This window comes from Notolepis coatsorum (assembly GCF_963971535.1).
Source record: "Notolepis coatsorum genome assembly, chromosome: 4".
NCBI lineage: Eukaryota > Metazoa > Chordata > Actinopteri > Aulopiformes > Paralepididae > Notolepis > Notolepis coatsorum.
The window spans coordinates 203,036,879-203,052,653 of record NC_140168.1 but is presented as its reverse complement, the minus strand read 5'-3'; the positions used below and the strand labels follow the sequence as shown (position 1 = coordinate 203,052,653).

Below are 15,775 nucleotides of genomic sequence, written 5' to 3'. Positions count from 1 at the left end.
TGTAGATGTTTCCCAGTGCCGCCCGTATCAACGTGAGCTAACATGCTAACTTGCTAACGTTAATAATGTAAACAAAGCTTGCAACGGACTTCTTTCTTGCATTGCGCAGATTCAGACGTCCTCATCGCCGAATTGTGTTTTATCCTGAGGACTTCTTAACCTCACCTGTATAACAATGATTACCGGACCACATTATTCTGACTACAGCTCCGGTAGTGCAATCACTTCCTGGTACCACAGCTGGGAACTACGGCAAGTATTTAAGGACAATACAGACCCAACGTTGAGAAAAAGATTAACGGCGTCAATTATATTATCGCGCGATACTAGTCTCGCGATAACGCAGCACGTTAACGCCGTTAACGGCCCAGCTCTAATTTTCATACACCGTAGTTTATAGTAATGTATATTTTCATCAGTGTTGGGACTAACGCGTTACAAAGTAACGCGTTACAGTAACGAAGTTACTTTTTGCCGTAAATAGTACTCTAACGCATTACTTTTTAAATTCAGTAACGCTACTTACGTTACTGAATGGTTTGTTAGTTCGTTACTGCGTTCTTTGTATGTAGATTCATAGCGAGCGTCCTTATTTCGCCTGCGTTTGTTTCGGTTACTGTAGAGAGCGTCTATTTCTTTCCGTAGCCTCATTTCTGGTTTGCTCATTTCTGATTGGCCACTGACTGACGTTCTCTGACGTTCTCTGACCAGACTGCGTCAGTCAGTGGCCACTGGCCAATCAGAAATGCGCAAACCAGCCATGAGGCTACGGAAAGAAATAGACGCTCTCTATAGTAAACAACAAGAGGACGCTCGCTATGAATCTACATAATAAGAATGCAGTAATAATAACGAACTAACAAACCATTTAGCAACTACTTGGAGAGATAATTAATATACAACATGGAAACGAGATAAAGAACATGTTTGAAGGGCTGCTGGAGTCAACTGGACTAACGTTACATCTCGACCACCGCAGACTGGTGAGTGCAATGTGTTCACTGAAACTCAAGATCAACGAATTTTGACTGTACGAAATCTGCCAGGGAATCTCATAATACTAATCAAACAATATAAATATAGTCCTTTCATGCACAATTGATATCCTAACTATTCTAACGTTGCAATGCTTTGATTGATATCTTAAACAGCGCTGCAAGATGGTTATGAATGAATGAATGAATGAATGAATGAATGAATGAATGAATGAATGAATGAATGAATGAATGAATGAATGAATGAATGAATGAAAACTTTATTTAACAGATTGCAGAATGGGTACAATACAGTACGGCTCAATACATACAATTGTTAAGGGGATGCAGACTGCAGACCTGAGAAAGACGTTTGTCTTGTTTCCATCAGGGTCCCCCATTTTCAATTCATATAGACATTTATGACATACACAACATACATGACATTTATGGCATATGGACATATAGGTATTTAGTACTGATACATTTGTGACATAAGCGGTATTCAAATATACAGTACTGTTACCCCTAGATCCTGACAGAGTATATACATATGATGGGGAGGGGACTGTACATTAGGAGGGGGTGGGTGGGTGGGTGGGAGAGAAATATACATACGGCGGGGAGGGAATATATAATGAAACGCTCTAGACCACATTGCTTAGCAGAGTTCGGTGATGTGAATGGAAACTGTCAAGTTGATCAACCGATTTTGAGTATATGGGGCATGGGACTTGAGCAATTTTTTTTTTTTTTTAATAACAAAATAGTTACTTTTCACAGTAACTCATTACTTTTGGGTGTAAGTAACTAGTACAGTAACGAAGTTACTTTGAAATGAAGTAACTAGTAAAGTAACTGAGTTACTATTTTTCAGTAACTAGCACAACACTGATTTTCATACACCGTAGTTTATAGTAATGTATATGTTCATACACCGTAGTTTATAGTAATGTATATTTTCATACACCGTAGTTTATAGTAATGTATATTTTCATACACCGTATAGTTTTTCGACAGCTCTTGAGTTGAAAACGTACCACCCCCCCCCCCCCCCCCCCCAAATTACAGACTGCACCTTTAACTCGACCACATTGAAGATTCAGAAACGTTGAAGCCCCCAAAAAAAAGCTGCAATCCGGGGAGCTTGCACGCACGCACACACACACACACACACACACACACACACACACACACCCACCCACCCACCCGCCCCCACCACACACATTTACATTTACATTTAGTTGACGCACACACACACACACACACTCTCTCTCTCTCTCTCTCTCTCTCTCTCTGGAGACAATAAGTGCTTTAAAATGTTTGCTTTGTGTAAGGAATCGATTGCCACTTGGATAACAAGCATCTGTTAGGTTGGTTCATCCACAGTTTATTAGAGAGAGAGAGAGAGAGAGAGAGAGAGAGAGAGAGAGAGAGAGAGAGAGAGAGAGAGAGAGAGAGAGAGAGAGAGAGAGAGAGAGAGTGAGAGATAGTGATAAGTATTTGTCAATGTTCACTGTGTTTATTGTATTGCTTTGGCAATGTAGGTTTTCCCCCTGTCATGCCAATAAAGAGATTTGAGAGAGAGAATTTGTATGCATTTCCTGCTTACTGAATAAGAAAATAACCAAAACTTGTATGCATAATCCGCTGGTTTATTACAAAAGGTATGAAAAAGAGAAATTACCTTTTTGTTTATTCGAAGAGTTCAAACCAAAAACACAGTGTGTCTGTTTTCATTAGCTGCCGTCTACTACAGGGTCGGTCCGAGATCTGTGTTTCGAGACGATCCGGGCGTACTCCCGTCCGGAGCGGTACATGGTCCGGGTTCTCCCCATGTCGGAGAAGTCCACGTGGAAGAGACCGAACCGAACACTGAACCCGTCGGACCATTCGAAGTTGTCCAGGAGGGACCAAGCGAAGTATCCCCTGACGTCCACTCCGTCCCCGATGGCTGAGCGCACACGGAACACAAACAATTATACACAGGGTTCCCCACAGACATTGCTAAATGAAATTCAAGGACTTTCAAGTAATTTTCCAAGCACTCTTTTTCCATTTCATCCAGTAGCTTTTGACCACCGGAGGAATCGGGACAAACCTGGTTCCTGGACTAGCCTGGTGCCTGGACTAGCCTGGTGCCTGGATTAGCTTGGTGCCTGGATTAGCCTGGTGCCTGGACTAGCCTGGTGGCTGGACTAGCCTGGTGCCTGGACTAGCCTGGTGGCTGGACTAGCCTGGTGCCTGGACTAGCCTGGTGGCTGGACTAGCCTGGTGGCTGGACTAGCCTGGTGCCTGGACTAGCCTGGTGGCTGGACTAGCCTGGTGCAGGGTTCCCACAGACAGTGCAATACAATTCACTTTTAAATGCTGTTTTTTTTATATAAAAAAAATCGAATCCAATATGTATGGCTTAAAACCAATTTCCGACAATTAGTTACACTTTAAATAAAAAAAATATTGAATTTCTTGATTCAGAACTATTTAAATCATGGATGAACAAAACTTTCAATGCGAATGGTTGATTTGAATTTCAATGACTTTTTAAGCACCAAAATTTGCTGTTTTCAAGGAATTCCAGGCCTCGACTTTTTCTTGGGTAAGAAATCAAGCACTTTAAGCACTTCAAGGACCTTGTGCAAACCCTGTTTACATGTTACTAAAGTTAAAGGTGGTATAGATAAAAAATTTATGTAGAGTAATCATTCAAAAGAATACATCCACAGAGGTTTTAGAAAGGTGCGGAATAAAAGTATTGCTTTTCCAATCAAAAGTATTGATTAATGAATGTATTCTTTATTTCTTTTTTGTGCGCGTCCAAAATGAATGTTGTTGTTTACATGTTGCAGGCATGTATCCCCTCCCTACTTCCCATTTCCCGACGTGGAATGCACCCGATTGGATAAATGACGTGCGGGTGCTCTACTGCAACATCTAGTGGCTGGATGTAATATATAGCACCTTTAATACAAAAGGTAGAGTATATCGAGTAGAGTAGAATTGTACTGTAGGTCAACAATCCCTCTTTAAGTTTCAGTGGCCATGGCTGTTTTATTTCACACTTCCATAACTTTGGTAAACAGACATTGACGTTGATATGCAGCGATGGAATAATTGAGGTGTCAGAAGCACACTAAGGGAGTGATTTATGTGTAAAATGTTGCAAGGAAAATTAATATAAAAGAGTAGCTAGTGGTCAAATTGGATTTCAGTCGTGTGTCCCAAACGATGACTGACATTAGCAGACTTGTTGTTGAAGCGGCTGGAGTCGGCGGAGAAATGCACAATTTGACGTCTGCCTGAGCGTGAAAATGGTTTGTTTACCTCGTCGAGGAGGAAGCACAATTAGGCGAACGAGATGAGAATGTGGAGAAAGACGTGGGCTACCTCATCGGCCTCGTACTTAGAAGATCCAACTCGAAATCCATTTGTAAACGGGAGGGCATCCCCCCCCCCCCCCCCCACACACTACAGGAAAACAAAACAACGAACCGGCCTGAGGGCGACCGACGGACCACTTAATACAGGGGCAGACGGCTCGTACCAGCTGAACGTGAGTTGTATATACCATCTTAATAATAATAATAATAATAATAATAATAATAACTCAAATTTTTATAGCACCTTTCAGGAAACCCAAGGTCACTTCACAGGGCTAGGGAAATGGGGCAAGTTTACTGTCTTGTTAGTAAACATTGGAGGAGACATGCTCTCTATACGCTCTATGTTTTGGGCCGCGATGGGTTAACAACACACAGAGATCTGCGAGTAATGCGCTTCAAGGAATGATCTATGAGGCCATTTGTATGCTATAAAATAATCTTGATTGGAGCTTAAATAGCATTTTATGGAGAGTCCACTCAGACGGAAGGGAAAGACTGAGAGGGAGTCTGAGTAGAAGAAGCCAAGTCTGGAAAATCTGAGGCGTTTGGCTGGAGGGGGGGGGGGGTTATGTGGTTATCCAGACCCTGTTTCTGGACAGTATCACAGACATCTCAAACGGACATTTAAACGGTTACGTGCGTGTGTGTAATAGCTTGCGAAACATGACATGTTTGTTTTCCATTTTTTTGGCGTCGGATTCGCGTTTTTCTCTTTTCAGCCGACCTTTCATATGGATGGTGAGATAAAGAGAAAGCCGTTACCTTCAGCCACCTCCAGGATGGTGTCCCGGTAGAACTCACAGCGCTGGACGTCCTCCAGCTGCACCGGCCCCACCTGGGAGAAGCCGTTCTCCGTGACGTAGACGCAGGGGCTGCCGAAGGTCTCCTGGGAAGGTCACGGCAGAGCAATTGTCCTCAAAAAACTTGTGGATCACAGCTGATTAGGGGTGTAATGACCTCACAACGATTAATTTCGATTACGATTATTCAGGCAACGATTCAATGCATCATGAAATCTCTTCATTTGACTATGATTCGATTAGATACATTTTTGATACATTTTATATCAGTTAATTCCCCAAAAGAAATTTAATACACAAATGTGGCTGGGGGAACTGATTCACTCAGCATGAATGGACTATAGGTCAATAAAAACAACACACACAAAAAATTTAACAGAAAAAAAATATATATATATATTAATTTAGATTATAATCGATTCTAACATTCAAATTGATGCATCGATTCTAATGTGTTAGAATGTGTTAGAATCGATGCATCGATTTGAATGTTTCGATTAATCGATGCATCGTTACACCCCTACAGATGATTTCAAGTTTCAAGTTTGTTTATTATTTGTCACAACAAAATACAGAATACTTTATGATGAAATGCTCGTTTCTGTATGATAGGGGCTGAAGTGCGATTCATCGAGTTTCAATTTCAATTACGACGTTGGCGTCATGAAGACAGGGCACTCAAGAAGACATAAATCTATTATTGCGCCGTGTGCTGCGTTGCTCTCATTTTGTCTTGTGTTGTAAATGCAGCGCACCCTTCCTTCACACCGGTGCGCTTCCCCCCCCTTCAAGCCCAAACAGTAGTGTCAGCTGGTGTCGAGAGGGAGGAGCCACGGCGCGTTTCTCCAGTTATTTTGAAATATCTTTGGTAACTTGTAGAAGACAACAGAAAGGCAGCCTTTTTGGTCGTGAAGAAAGGTAAAACAAACTCAGTTGTCATGTGATGTTCTCAAATCAATGAGTAATTGTGTTTACTAATGGCAATTTCAATATCAATCAAAATAATCACATTTTGCCATAATCCAGCAGCCCTACTGTTACGACCCTGGCTCAAAGGGACGCAACCTATGTGCAAACCGACACCAAAACCCGTGTTTAACTCAAAATACTACTCTAACAATGAATTACTGGTACAAACTAAAGAACAAATAATGAGAGAACGTGACAACTCTCTGTTAACACACACTCCTCTAGCCACAGACAGAGTGCATGTGTGTCTCAGAGACTGGTTTTAACCTGCCAGCAGGTATCCAATCAGCAGTAATTAGCTAATTAGCAGCCCTCACCTGCATGCCCAGTGACACAGGAGTGATCAAGCTCATGGTACATAACACCTCCCCCACCAAAATGGTTGCCCAAGAGGCAACCATCACACATCAAACCCATAAACAAAAAATATTGTGACCCATTAGTTGTCAGGGACACTACCACAACAGCGATAACGGGCCGGCCCTGTCAAACACGACCACCAACCGTGTCGCATGCTCCCCACTGTGGAACATTTGCCAATGCTGTGTAAAACAAAAAACAACCCTGTCCCGACTCTCGGGCAAGCTAGACCTCACAAAAGGTTCCGCCACTGCGGTATATGGCTGGAGTGGGGCAGGCGCCTCCTCCCCTGAGGCGTAAGACTTAGGACCCCATCGACAAACCAAGACCTTATCATATATGAGCTCCATTTCAACAGGCCCCTCCACCGATACCGACTTGTCAAAAATAGACTGCAAACCAAAATCAATTTGAGAACTAAGCTCACTGCGCTCAACAGGACAGAACACAGAAAAACAAAAACCATAGATCTCTGATACCACCACAGCGCCCATATCCATCCCACCTGGCACTGGCAGTTCAGGATACTGCAAACCGTGAACATCCAGAGTAGGATGTACCGCCTCAGGTACAGCCCCACCGTCCCTGGAACATGGCAATACATCAGTCACAAAAGAGTCTGGAACACCATCTAAAATGGCGTCACACAAAATAACATTGTCCTGATCAAAATGGCTGCCACTCATCAGACCAGGTTGCGAAGGCGGCTCCTGCTCCACAGGACACAGGTAACTAGGTTGACTATCACACCTAGTGCATGGCAGAGAATCAGTGTGGACACGTGAATCAATTTCAGAATCATCAACTGACATACTGGGACCATCCCTGCCCACAAGTGAAACATCAGGGACAATAGAGCTACTGTGGGAAGGCTGGCAGCCTAAGTCAGGCCTTGTAGCCTCTTCAACTAGAACGGTGTCACATGAATCAACAGCATCTCTCATAGCATCCTTCCCACACTCATCCTCCAATTCGTTCGTGGCCTCAGCCACCGTACAGGCTGGGAAGACCTTGAGACACTGCGCTGCCAGATCATCTCCAACCACATGCCTCTCCGGCACGCATGTCAACTCTGGTTTCACCACCGGGCCTGACACAAAGGCACAATCAAGAGAATCATTATGCAGAGGTACATCCACAGTGTGCTTTCCAAAATTCTCAACAGGTACACTTTTCAATTCAACAAAGAATGTGTCACTAAATGTAATGTCCCAAGTCGAAGTATCAACAACATCACTTTTGTCCTTTGACATTGCCCGTGTCACAGCACACACAGGGAACACTCCTGGATGTTTCTGTGCCAGCTCATTAGGGACCTCAGAAACCACAGGAATGGGAGTTACAACTGGAGTAGCCAACACTTTGTCACCAGCCAAATCATTCCCTAGAATGAAAGACACCCCTCTTATGGGAATGTGAGAACATACCCCCACAACAACATTGCCTGATACTAAGGGAGAATTGAGTGTGACCTCATGCAAAGGTGCATCCACAAATCCACCTCCAAAGCCATGAAACACGACACCGGAATGCAAAGAAGACTTTTCTGAAAACGGCAAAATCCCCTCCAGAATGAGGGACTGAAAAGCACCGGTATCTCTCCAAATTGTTATAGCCTGTTTGGACTCTAGTGCATTAGTCAGGGAAACAAATCCATCCATCATAAATCTTGAGGAACCCTCGAGCTCTTTGTCCACACGTTTGATACTTTCCCCATCACCCTCTAACGTTGGCATAGGTGTTCTGCATATGGTTTCTACCAGAGCCACCGTTCTGACATTTTTCTGTTCAAGCACCGGGCACCCAGCAACGATATGACCAGGCTCTTTACAGTAGAAACTAGGCTTGGGCGGTATGTCGGTATTACGGTATACCACGGTATTTAGAAATACCGACGGTATTGAAAATCAATACCGTCAAAATCAGTTGGGTTTCAGTTTATATTTACACTGAAACGGAGTTTCGACGGGGACTGCACACACACAGCACGGCCAGCAGAGGGCAGTTTCCTAATGATTGATTGGCTATTGTGAGTCACGTGAGGAAAACACAGAGGTGCATCACACTAACCTCAGTAACCTGTATGCATTTCCTCTATCTCTGAGCAGACTGCTAAAGCTTAAGCAATAATAATAATACGTTACAATTGAACGATGAAGCGTCGAAGTTAACCACCGTCACTCCAGCCCACGATGAGCTCCCTGACCACAGATGGCTAACGTTTTGTCAAACGAGCTAAACTTGCACACACTGTCGCATTTGGACAATTAAAGGACTGGAGTCTGTTCGGATTTAAGCAAAACCCTCACCTCCACGAGTCGCCAGTGACTTCATCCAGCACAACGAGACTACGAGAGACGGAGGCACTTCTTTGGGAATGTAATATAAAACGGGGTGAGTGAGTGTTGACATTTTTTAATCATAATGCAACTGGCTCACGTTGATACAAGGCTAACTAGCTACCATTAGCTCACGTCGATACCTGGATGGTGCCGGCAGGCGGCAGTGGCTACTGGCTACCTTCTGTGATTTGTTTACTTCGAGGTTGAAGAAAGTGCACTTTCAGGTTGAAAGGACGGCCCTAATCTCGACGTGTTTCAATATAAGCAAGCGTTATGTATGGTGATAATAACAAGTATATTGTTAGCTCCGCCGCTGGATGCTGCGGGCTTCTGGCTACCATTCTGAGAGCTAACGATAGTAGTACTGGATGCTGCGGGCTAACTGGCCATCTCCGTGATTTGTTTACTTGGTAACATGGGTTGCCACCCCCCCCCCCCCCCCCCCGCTGATGAAAATGAAAGTCATACCGTCATATACCGTATACCGGGGTATTAGGTCATCAGATTATGACGGTATGAAAGAAATTATACCGCCCAAGCCTAGTAGAAACATATAATCCCTTCTGGGAATGCACCAGCAGAACCACCCCGCCCAGGAGGTGAAGTTAACTGACCAGCAGACACAGGTTTTGGGAAACGGCCCCCCTGAACAGGACGCCTATCCCTGGACTCAACACAGTAGTCCTCCACAAAAACGGACTTGTGTGTCAACACAAACTCATCAGCGAAGACAGCAGCGTCGCCTATCTTCGATACCCTACGCTCGTTTGGATGAGTGGAAACGGTATCAGGAACACATCTTTTAAATTCCTCTAGGAGAATCAACTGTCTAAGCTGCTCTCTTGACTCTGCTTTCTGAGAGGTGCACCACCTGTCAAACAGGTTCTCCTTCTCTCTTCCAAATTCAACATACGAACATTGCCACAGAATTACAGAAAATCTTGGGAACAGAGATCCTTCCTAATGTACCAGAGGTGGAACAGTGCTTCAGATTGGGGACCCGCTCCATTGGCAATAATGCTAAGCCCAGAGTGATATTGGTTATACTGCGCCAAGTCAGAATAAAAGAAATGATTATTCGTGAAACTCGCAGGATGAAAGGCAATATGAAATACATGGAGGTACCAATACACTGCTTTGAAGATTATTGTCGTGATGTAGTGGAACTGCGTGCCAAGTTCAAGACGGTGATGTCTCAACTATACCTGGAGAAATACAGACCCCTACTAATATACCCTGCAATACATCGCATTGTCGATAAACAAGGAGCAAGGGTTCTCCTCAACTCGCCTGAAGATGCAGCCAAATTCTTGTCTGCACAACACGCAGAATAGTGTATAAATGGCCTTTTAATCTCAGTTATGCAAGGTCACCATATAGTACAATCTTTAATAACCGAGGATTTGGGACAGAGAGACCTACGTGCTCAGAGTTTTTGAATGCTTTCCCCGACGTGTTTATATTATTGCGGACATATTGGATTCAAGATTGGAACACTCCAGAACATACTGGAACATTCAAACAATGTAAAAATTACATATTGGAATAATCTAGAACATCGAAGCATTCTTTGATATTTGGAACATTCTGGAATATCAGCAATACCGTGGTCATTCACTACCAGAAGCCCCTCGGGGGAATAATCAACAGCTATCTAGATGCAGAACCACAGAGCCATCATAGCCAGCCGGCAGAAATATCACTCTACACAACGATCATCGCCCACCCCGGTCAGGGGAAATGCTGCATATACGTATTTAATTAACCAATTTATACTTTAGATGTTTAAGCATAGCAATGCTCTTTTAAGATCTAAGTTAATGTTCTCTTCCTTTTACTTGTTTTTTTTCTTTTTCATCCGCTCTCTCTGATTTATTGAGGCTCTCTCTTCAGTTCAATACCTTCATATTATTCATGGGTTACTATAAATTACACAAGTTCATATAAAATGTAAGTGATTAGGGCATGACAATTGAAGCTTATTTTTGGTCTTTATTTTTAGTTTTATCTCATTTACATTTTTATTTATTTATTTTTTACGGGAAAGTGGCCAAGCCACAGTCGACATTTTACTTATGGTAGAATTTAGAGTGTTAGATCCTATGGTATACATAGGAATGTTAAGGATAATTGGATCATTCTGGGATATCCGGTGGTGCAAGGGAGGGAGTCATACGCAAAGGTTGTGTTCATGGAACACAATCCTGTACGACTCTCGGTGGGAGGGAAGGGTAGGGGATTTTTATTTGTATATATGTATGTTTTTAAGCTCGGCTCTCAACGGGACCTCACTAGTGGGATGTATATCTATTACTGCCTCGCACTCTAGAAGCATTACCAAAAATTACAATGCAACATGTATAGACTATGGCTAGTTTGAATATAATGATATGGAACACCGGGGGAATAAATAACCAACTCAAACGCAAAAGCGTGCTCACACTGATGAAAAAAGAACATGTGGACATTGCTCTGCTAAGCGAAACACACATTCTAGGGAAAGACATAGATAAATTAGCGGACAACATATACCATAATATCAGTCACTCCTCTATTGGTACGAGAACTCGGGGTGTAGCAATAGTCGTTAAACGTAAGTTGAATATTGTACTAAAGGGAGTATGGTCTGATGTAGAAGGTCGGATAACTATAGCTAAGATTGAACATAAGAACAGGAAAATAGCGTTGATAGCGGTATACGCCCCAAATTTGTACGAAGAAGATTTCTTCACTACATTAACCAATGCAATGTTAGACATTCCCGATTACTCATTTATAATAGGAGCGGATTTTAATGCCATCTGGAACCCAAGGATGGACAAATCTTACCTCGCCTTTTCCAGCGAACAAAAGAATTCATCGAAGGCATTAAAGGATTGGTCAAAGATTACAGGTGTAAATGACTTATGGCGGTTACTTAATCCCACGACCCGAAAGTACTCTTGTCGATCTGCGAGACATAATACACTATCCAGAATAGATTATGTCTTTGCATCACAGAGACTATTTGATAATTATGAAGTGGAAATGATACCCAACGCACTATCAGATCACTGTTATTTACTCCTTAAAGGTACATTTGGTATACTATCCTCCCGAGCCCCAAGATGGCATTTAACTCGTTGCTGCTTAATAACAAGGAATTCATTACACAACTCAAAGAAGCTCTTATAGTATTCCAACGGGAGAATGCAAACTCGGTGCAAGACCCCAGAATAATATGGATGTCGGTAAAGGGAATGATCAAAGACTTCACGGATAGCTTTTCCTCCAAAATGCGCAAGAATCAAAGCACAAAACTGGCTGAGCTGGAAACGCTTTACTCAACGTTATTTAATTCTCTGAAATACAACAACTCAAACTCGACTAGAAAATCAAGTTAACGTACTAAAAATAGAGATCAATGCCATATACAGACAACAATCGGAAATACAAATACGCAGCACAAGACAACAGCAGTACTCCCATGGTTCCAAACCCAGCCACCTATTAGCCATGCGATTAAGAATTAATGCAACATTTGCAGATATAACTACCATTAGAGCACAACAAGTACTTGTAACAGATCCTGTAAAAATAAACGATACATTCAAAGTATTCTACTCCGACTTATATAAATCAGAAATGACCTTCGATCAAAACAAAATGGACACATTTCTTAATCAAATTATTCTCCCTAAACTTTCAGAGGATGACGCTAAACAGTTAGAAACACCGATCACACTAGAGGAACTCAAGAAGGCCATAACCGCAATGAAAAGTGGTAAGGCTCCTGGAAGAGACGGTTTCCCATCAGAAATGTACCTTTCTTGTTGGGACATAATTGGCCCCTTATTACTAAATATGATCTTATACTCAGTCAAGGAGGGGAACTTCCATAAAAATGACAATATTGCACTCATAACAGTCCTCCTTAAAAAAGACAAAGACCCCAACGAGTGCGGTAGTTATAGACCTGTAAGCCTCCTCGGAACAGATATCAAACTGTACTCTAAGGTATTAGCCATCAGATTACAAAAGCATATGACGTCTTTAGTTCACCCGGACCAAACTGGCTTCATAGGAGGCCGCCTGATCACTGAGAACATAAGACGTATACTGCACGTACTTGATGCCGACAAGGAGGACACCATACCTAAGGCGATGCTGTCCCTGGATGCTATGAAGGCCTTTGACAGGCTGGAATGGTCGTATCTGTGGGCAGTGCTAGAAAGGATGGGGTTAGGAAAAGGATTCATCGATATGATTAAAGTATTATACAAAGACCCATCGGCCATGATTACAACAGGCACAATCATCTCCCAAATATTTCCGGTATCACGCTCTGCCAGACAGGGTTGTCCTCTTAGTCCCGGGCTGTTCAATCTATCATTAGAGCCTTTAGCACAATATATAAGACAATCCCAATCCATAGAACCAATCGTAATCAAGGGCACACAACAAAAAATTTGTTTATATGCGGACGATGTAATATTGTTCATGCAAAACCCCAACACCACATTGCCTCATCTGCTCAAGTTGATTGAGGACTTTGGTGATTTATCGGGATTTAAGATAAATTGGCCGAAGTCGGCTTTCCTTCCACTTAACATCCCTGCAAAAAAAGATACAACCCTCCCAGGACAGATACCGATGGTAAAACATTTCAGATGCTTGGGAGTGGAAATATTCCCTACCATAAGACAAACGGTGAAGCACAACTACACAAAAATCCAAAACAAAATCAAAGACGACCTTGATAGATGGGCAAAACTTAAAAACACAGTACAAGCACGGATATCAATAGTTAAGATGGATGTACTACCTAAAATCAACTTCTTCAGTTCAATGCTACCGTTACCCCCTCCAGAGGGTTACTGGAAAAGATTACACTCCTCCACATACAAATTTATTTGGAATAACAAACTTTTTTCCTATATTTTAAGGCGTACACATTAAGTCCATTGACAACATGGTTTGACTCCCAAGCATTAGCATCCTGGAGAAAAATAGAAGAAAACATAGTAGCCCCACATAGACTGAAGGACATAGCATACACTAAACTACCAATCAAGCACTGTGAACGAAAATGTGGCCCCATAATTACTCATGCGATCCGGATATGGCGTGAATCACAAAAAAAAAATCCTAACCCACAAAAATGGCACAATCATACTCCCTTATTCAATAACAATGCACTCTTAATTGGAAAACGACCTATAAGATTCCCTATATGGGAAGAGCAAGGCATACACTCATTAGGGGATGTTTTTAACAAACAGGGTTTTTGTAGTGATAAAGAAATACGCAAAAAATTTAATCTCACCAAGTCCACATGGCTTTTTCACAAACAGTTAGAGCTATGTTTGAAGTCTCACGGTGTTCCATTAGACAGACCAATTGAACACCACAGATACCACAAACGCAAGAGAGACATCGAGAGGTTTTGTTTCAGAATTTTATCATCAATTACTAACGTCCTCGTATGAAACCCTCCAACTTGACTCTGTCTGGAGGAGGGATATACCAGACCTGGAAAATGACTTTGATTGGCAAGGAGCCTGGGCAAATGTCCGACTTACATCAAGGAACCCGGATCATCAACAAATCAATCTTAACTATATTCACAGGACATACTTGACTCCTATAAGACTGTGCCGAATGGGGCTTAAACAAGATTCCAAATGCACCCAATGTGCAAATGGGGACAAAGGGACATTTATGCACATGTATTGGGACTGCTCACCAGTTAAGGCATTCTGGAAAGATGTGACCCAACAAATATCAAAACTCGTATCTTGGAATATACCTGTACACCCCTCGGTATTATTATTGAATGATGTTTTTGAGTTTGCAGTGAATCCACAGCTAAAGAGATTGGTTTTATCGGGTATCACAGTAGCCAAAAAGCTGATCGCATCACGCTGGTTTCAACCGGAAAATATTTGCCGTAAAGTTTGGTTTCTTACATATCTCGATGTAATTTACCATGAAATATCTACAGCAAGAATTCTGGGTCTCAATGAATCCAAAATGTCAATGTGGTTAGAAGTGGTGGAGAGAATAAAAGCTAGCTTATAATGGTAGTGTCTGGTTAGGTGCGAGGGATAGTGGAGGTACTTCTCAAGGTGGGGTCCGGGAGGGGGGGGTTCGAGCTGAGCATATGTGTGTAGTTTTTTTTAGATAACAGGTATTAGGGGTATATCTTATATAAGACAACTAACTAAAATGTGATCTCATTGGATGTGCCCTGACAATTAATGCTTGTATATCTTATCGTGTGTTGTCATGTTTGTTTATATGTTTGTTTAAAAAATAATAAAAAAATAAAATACAAATTCAACATACGACTGTCCCTCCGACCTGCGATAACCTCTAAAACGCTGACGATAGGCCTCGGGGACTAACTCATAAGCCCTCAATATGGAAGCTTTAACAAGCTCATAGTCAGCACTTTGTTCAAGGGACAGAGCAGTATAGGCTTCTTGCGCCCTACAAACAAGAACACACTGCAGCAGCAGTGTCCAGGCTGTATCAGGCCACTTCAATGTGGTTGCCACCCGTTCAAAAAGGGGAAAATAACTTTCCACATCCTTCTCAAAAAAAGGAGGCACCATCCTAATATTCTTGCCTACATCAAAACCGGAACGCGACTCTGACTGCAGAGCCCCCGCCTGCAAGGCAGCATGCTTAAATTCAAGCTCCTTCTGCGCACGCTCGTGCTCCAGCAACATGTGTTTCTCCTTAAGCTCATGCTCCTCTTTCCTCTCCTCTCTCTCTTTAAGCTCATGCTCACGCTCCTCTCTCCTCTCTTTAAGCTCACGCTCCTCTCTCCTCTCCTCACGCTCTTGTAGCAACTGTATTTCCTTAAACTCCAACTCTCTAAGCATCCACTCACCCTCCGCACCAGATAGCAGCGGAGACGCGTCAGACAAAGTAGGCTCCTCCACCCTCGCCGCAAGCACCTG

General features: G+C 42.6%; 1 protein-coding gene across 1 annotated transcript in view; it reads right to left on the bottom strand.

Moving 5' to 3' along the window:
- Positions 1-2,713: 2,713 nt before the first annotated feature.
- Positions 2,714-15,775, bottom strand: part of gba3 (glucosidase, beta, acid 3) — a gene marked incomplete at both ends in the record, with an annotated part of 30,108 nt that continues 17,046 nt past the window's right edge. Inside the window, 2 exons of the mRNA XM_084312197.1 lie at positions 2,714-2,928; positions 5,120-5,243. Of these exons, the coding sequence (XP_084168323.1) occupies positions 2,714-2,928; positions 5,120-5,243 (339 nt within the window). The remainder of the gene's footprint in view (positions 2,929-5,119; positions 5,244-15,775) is intronic.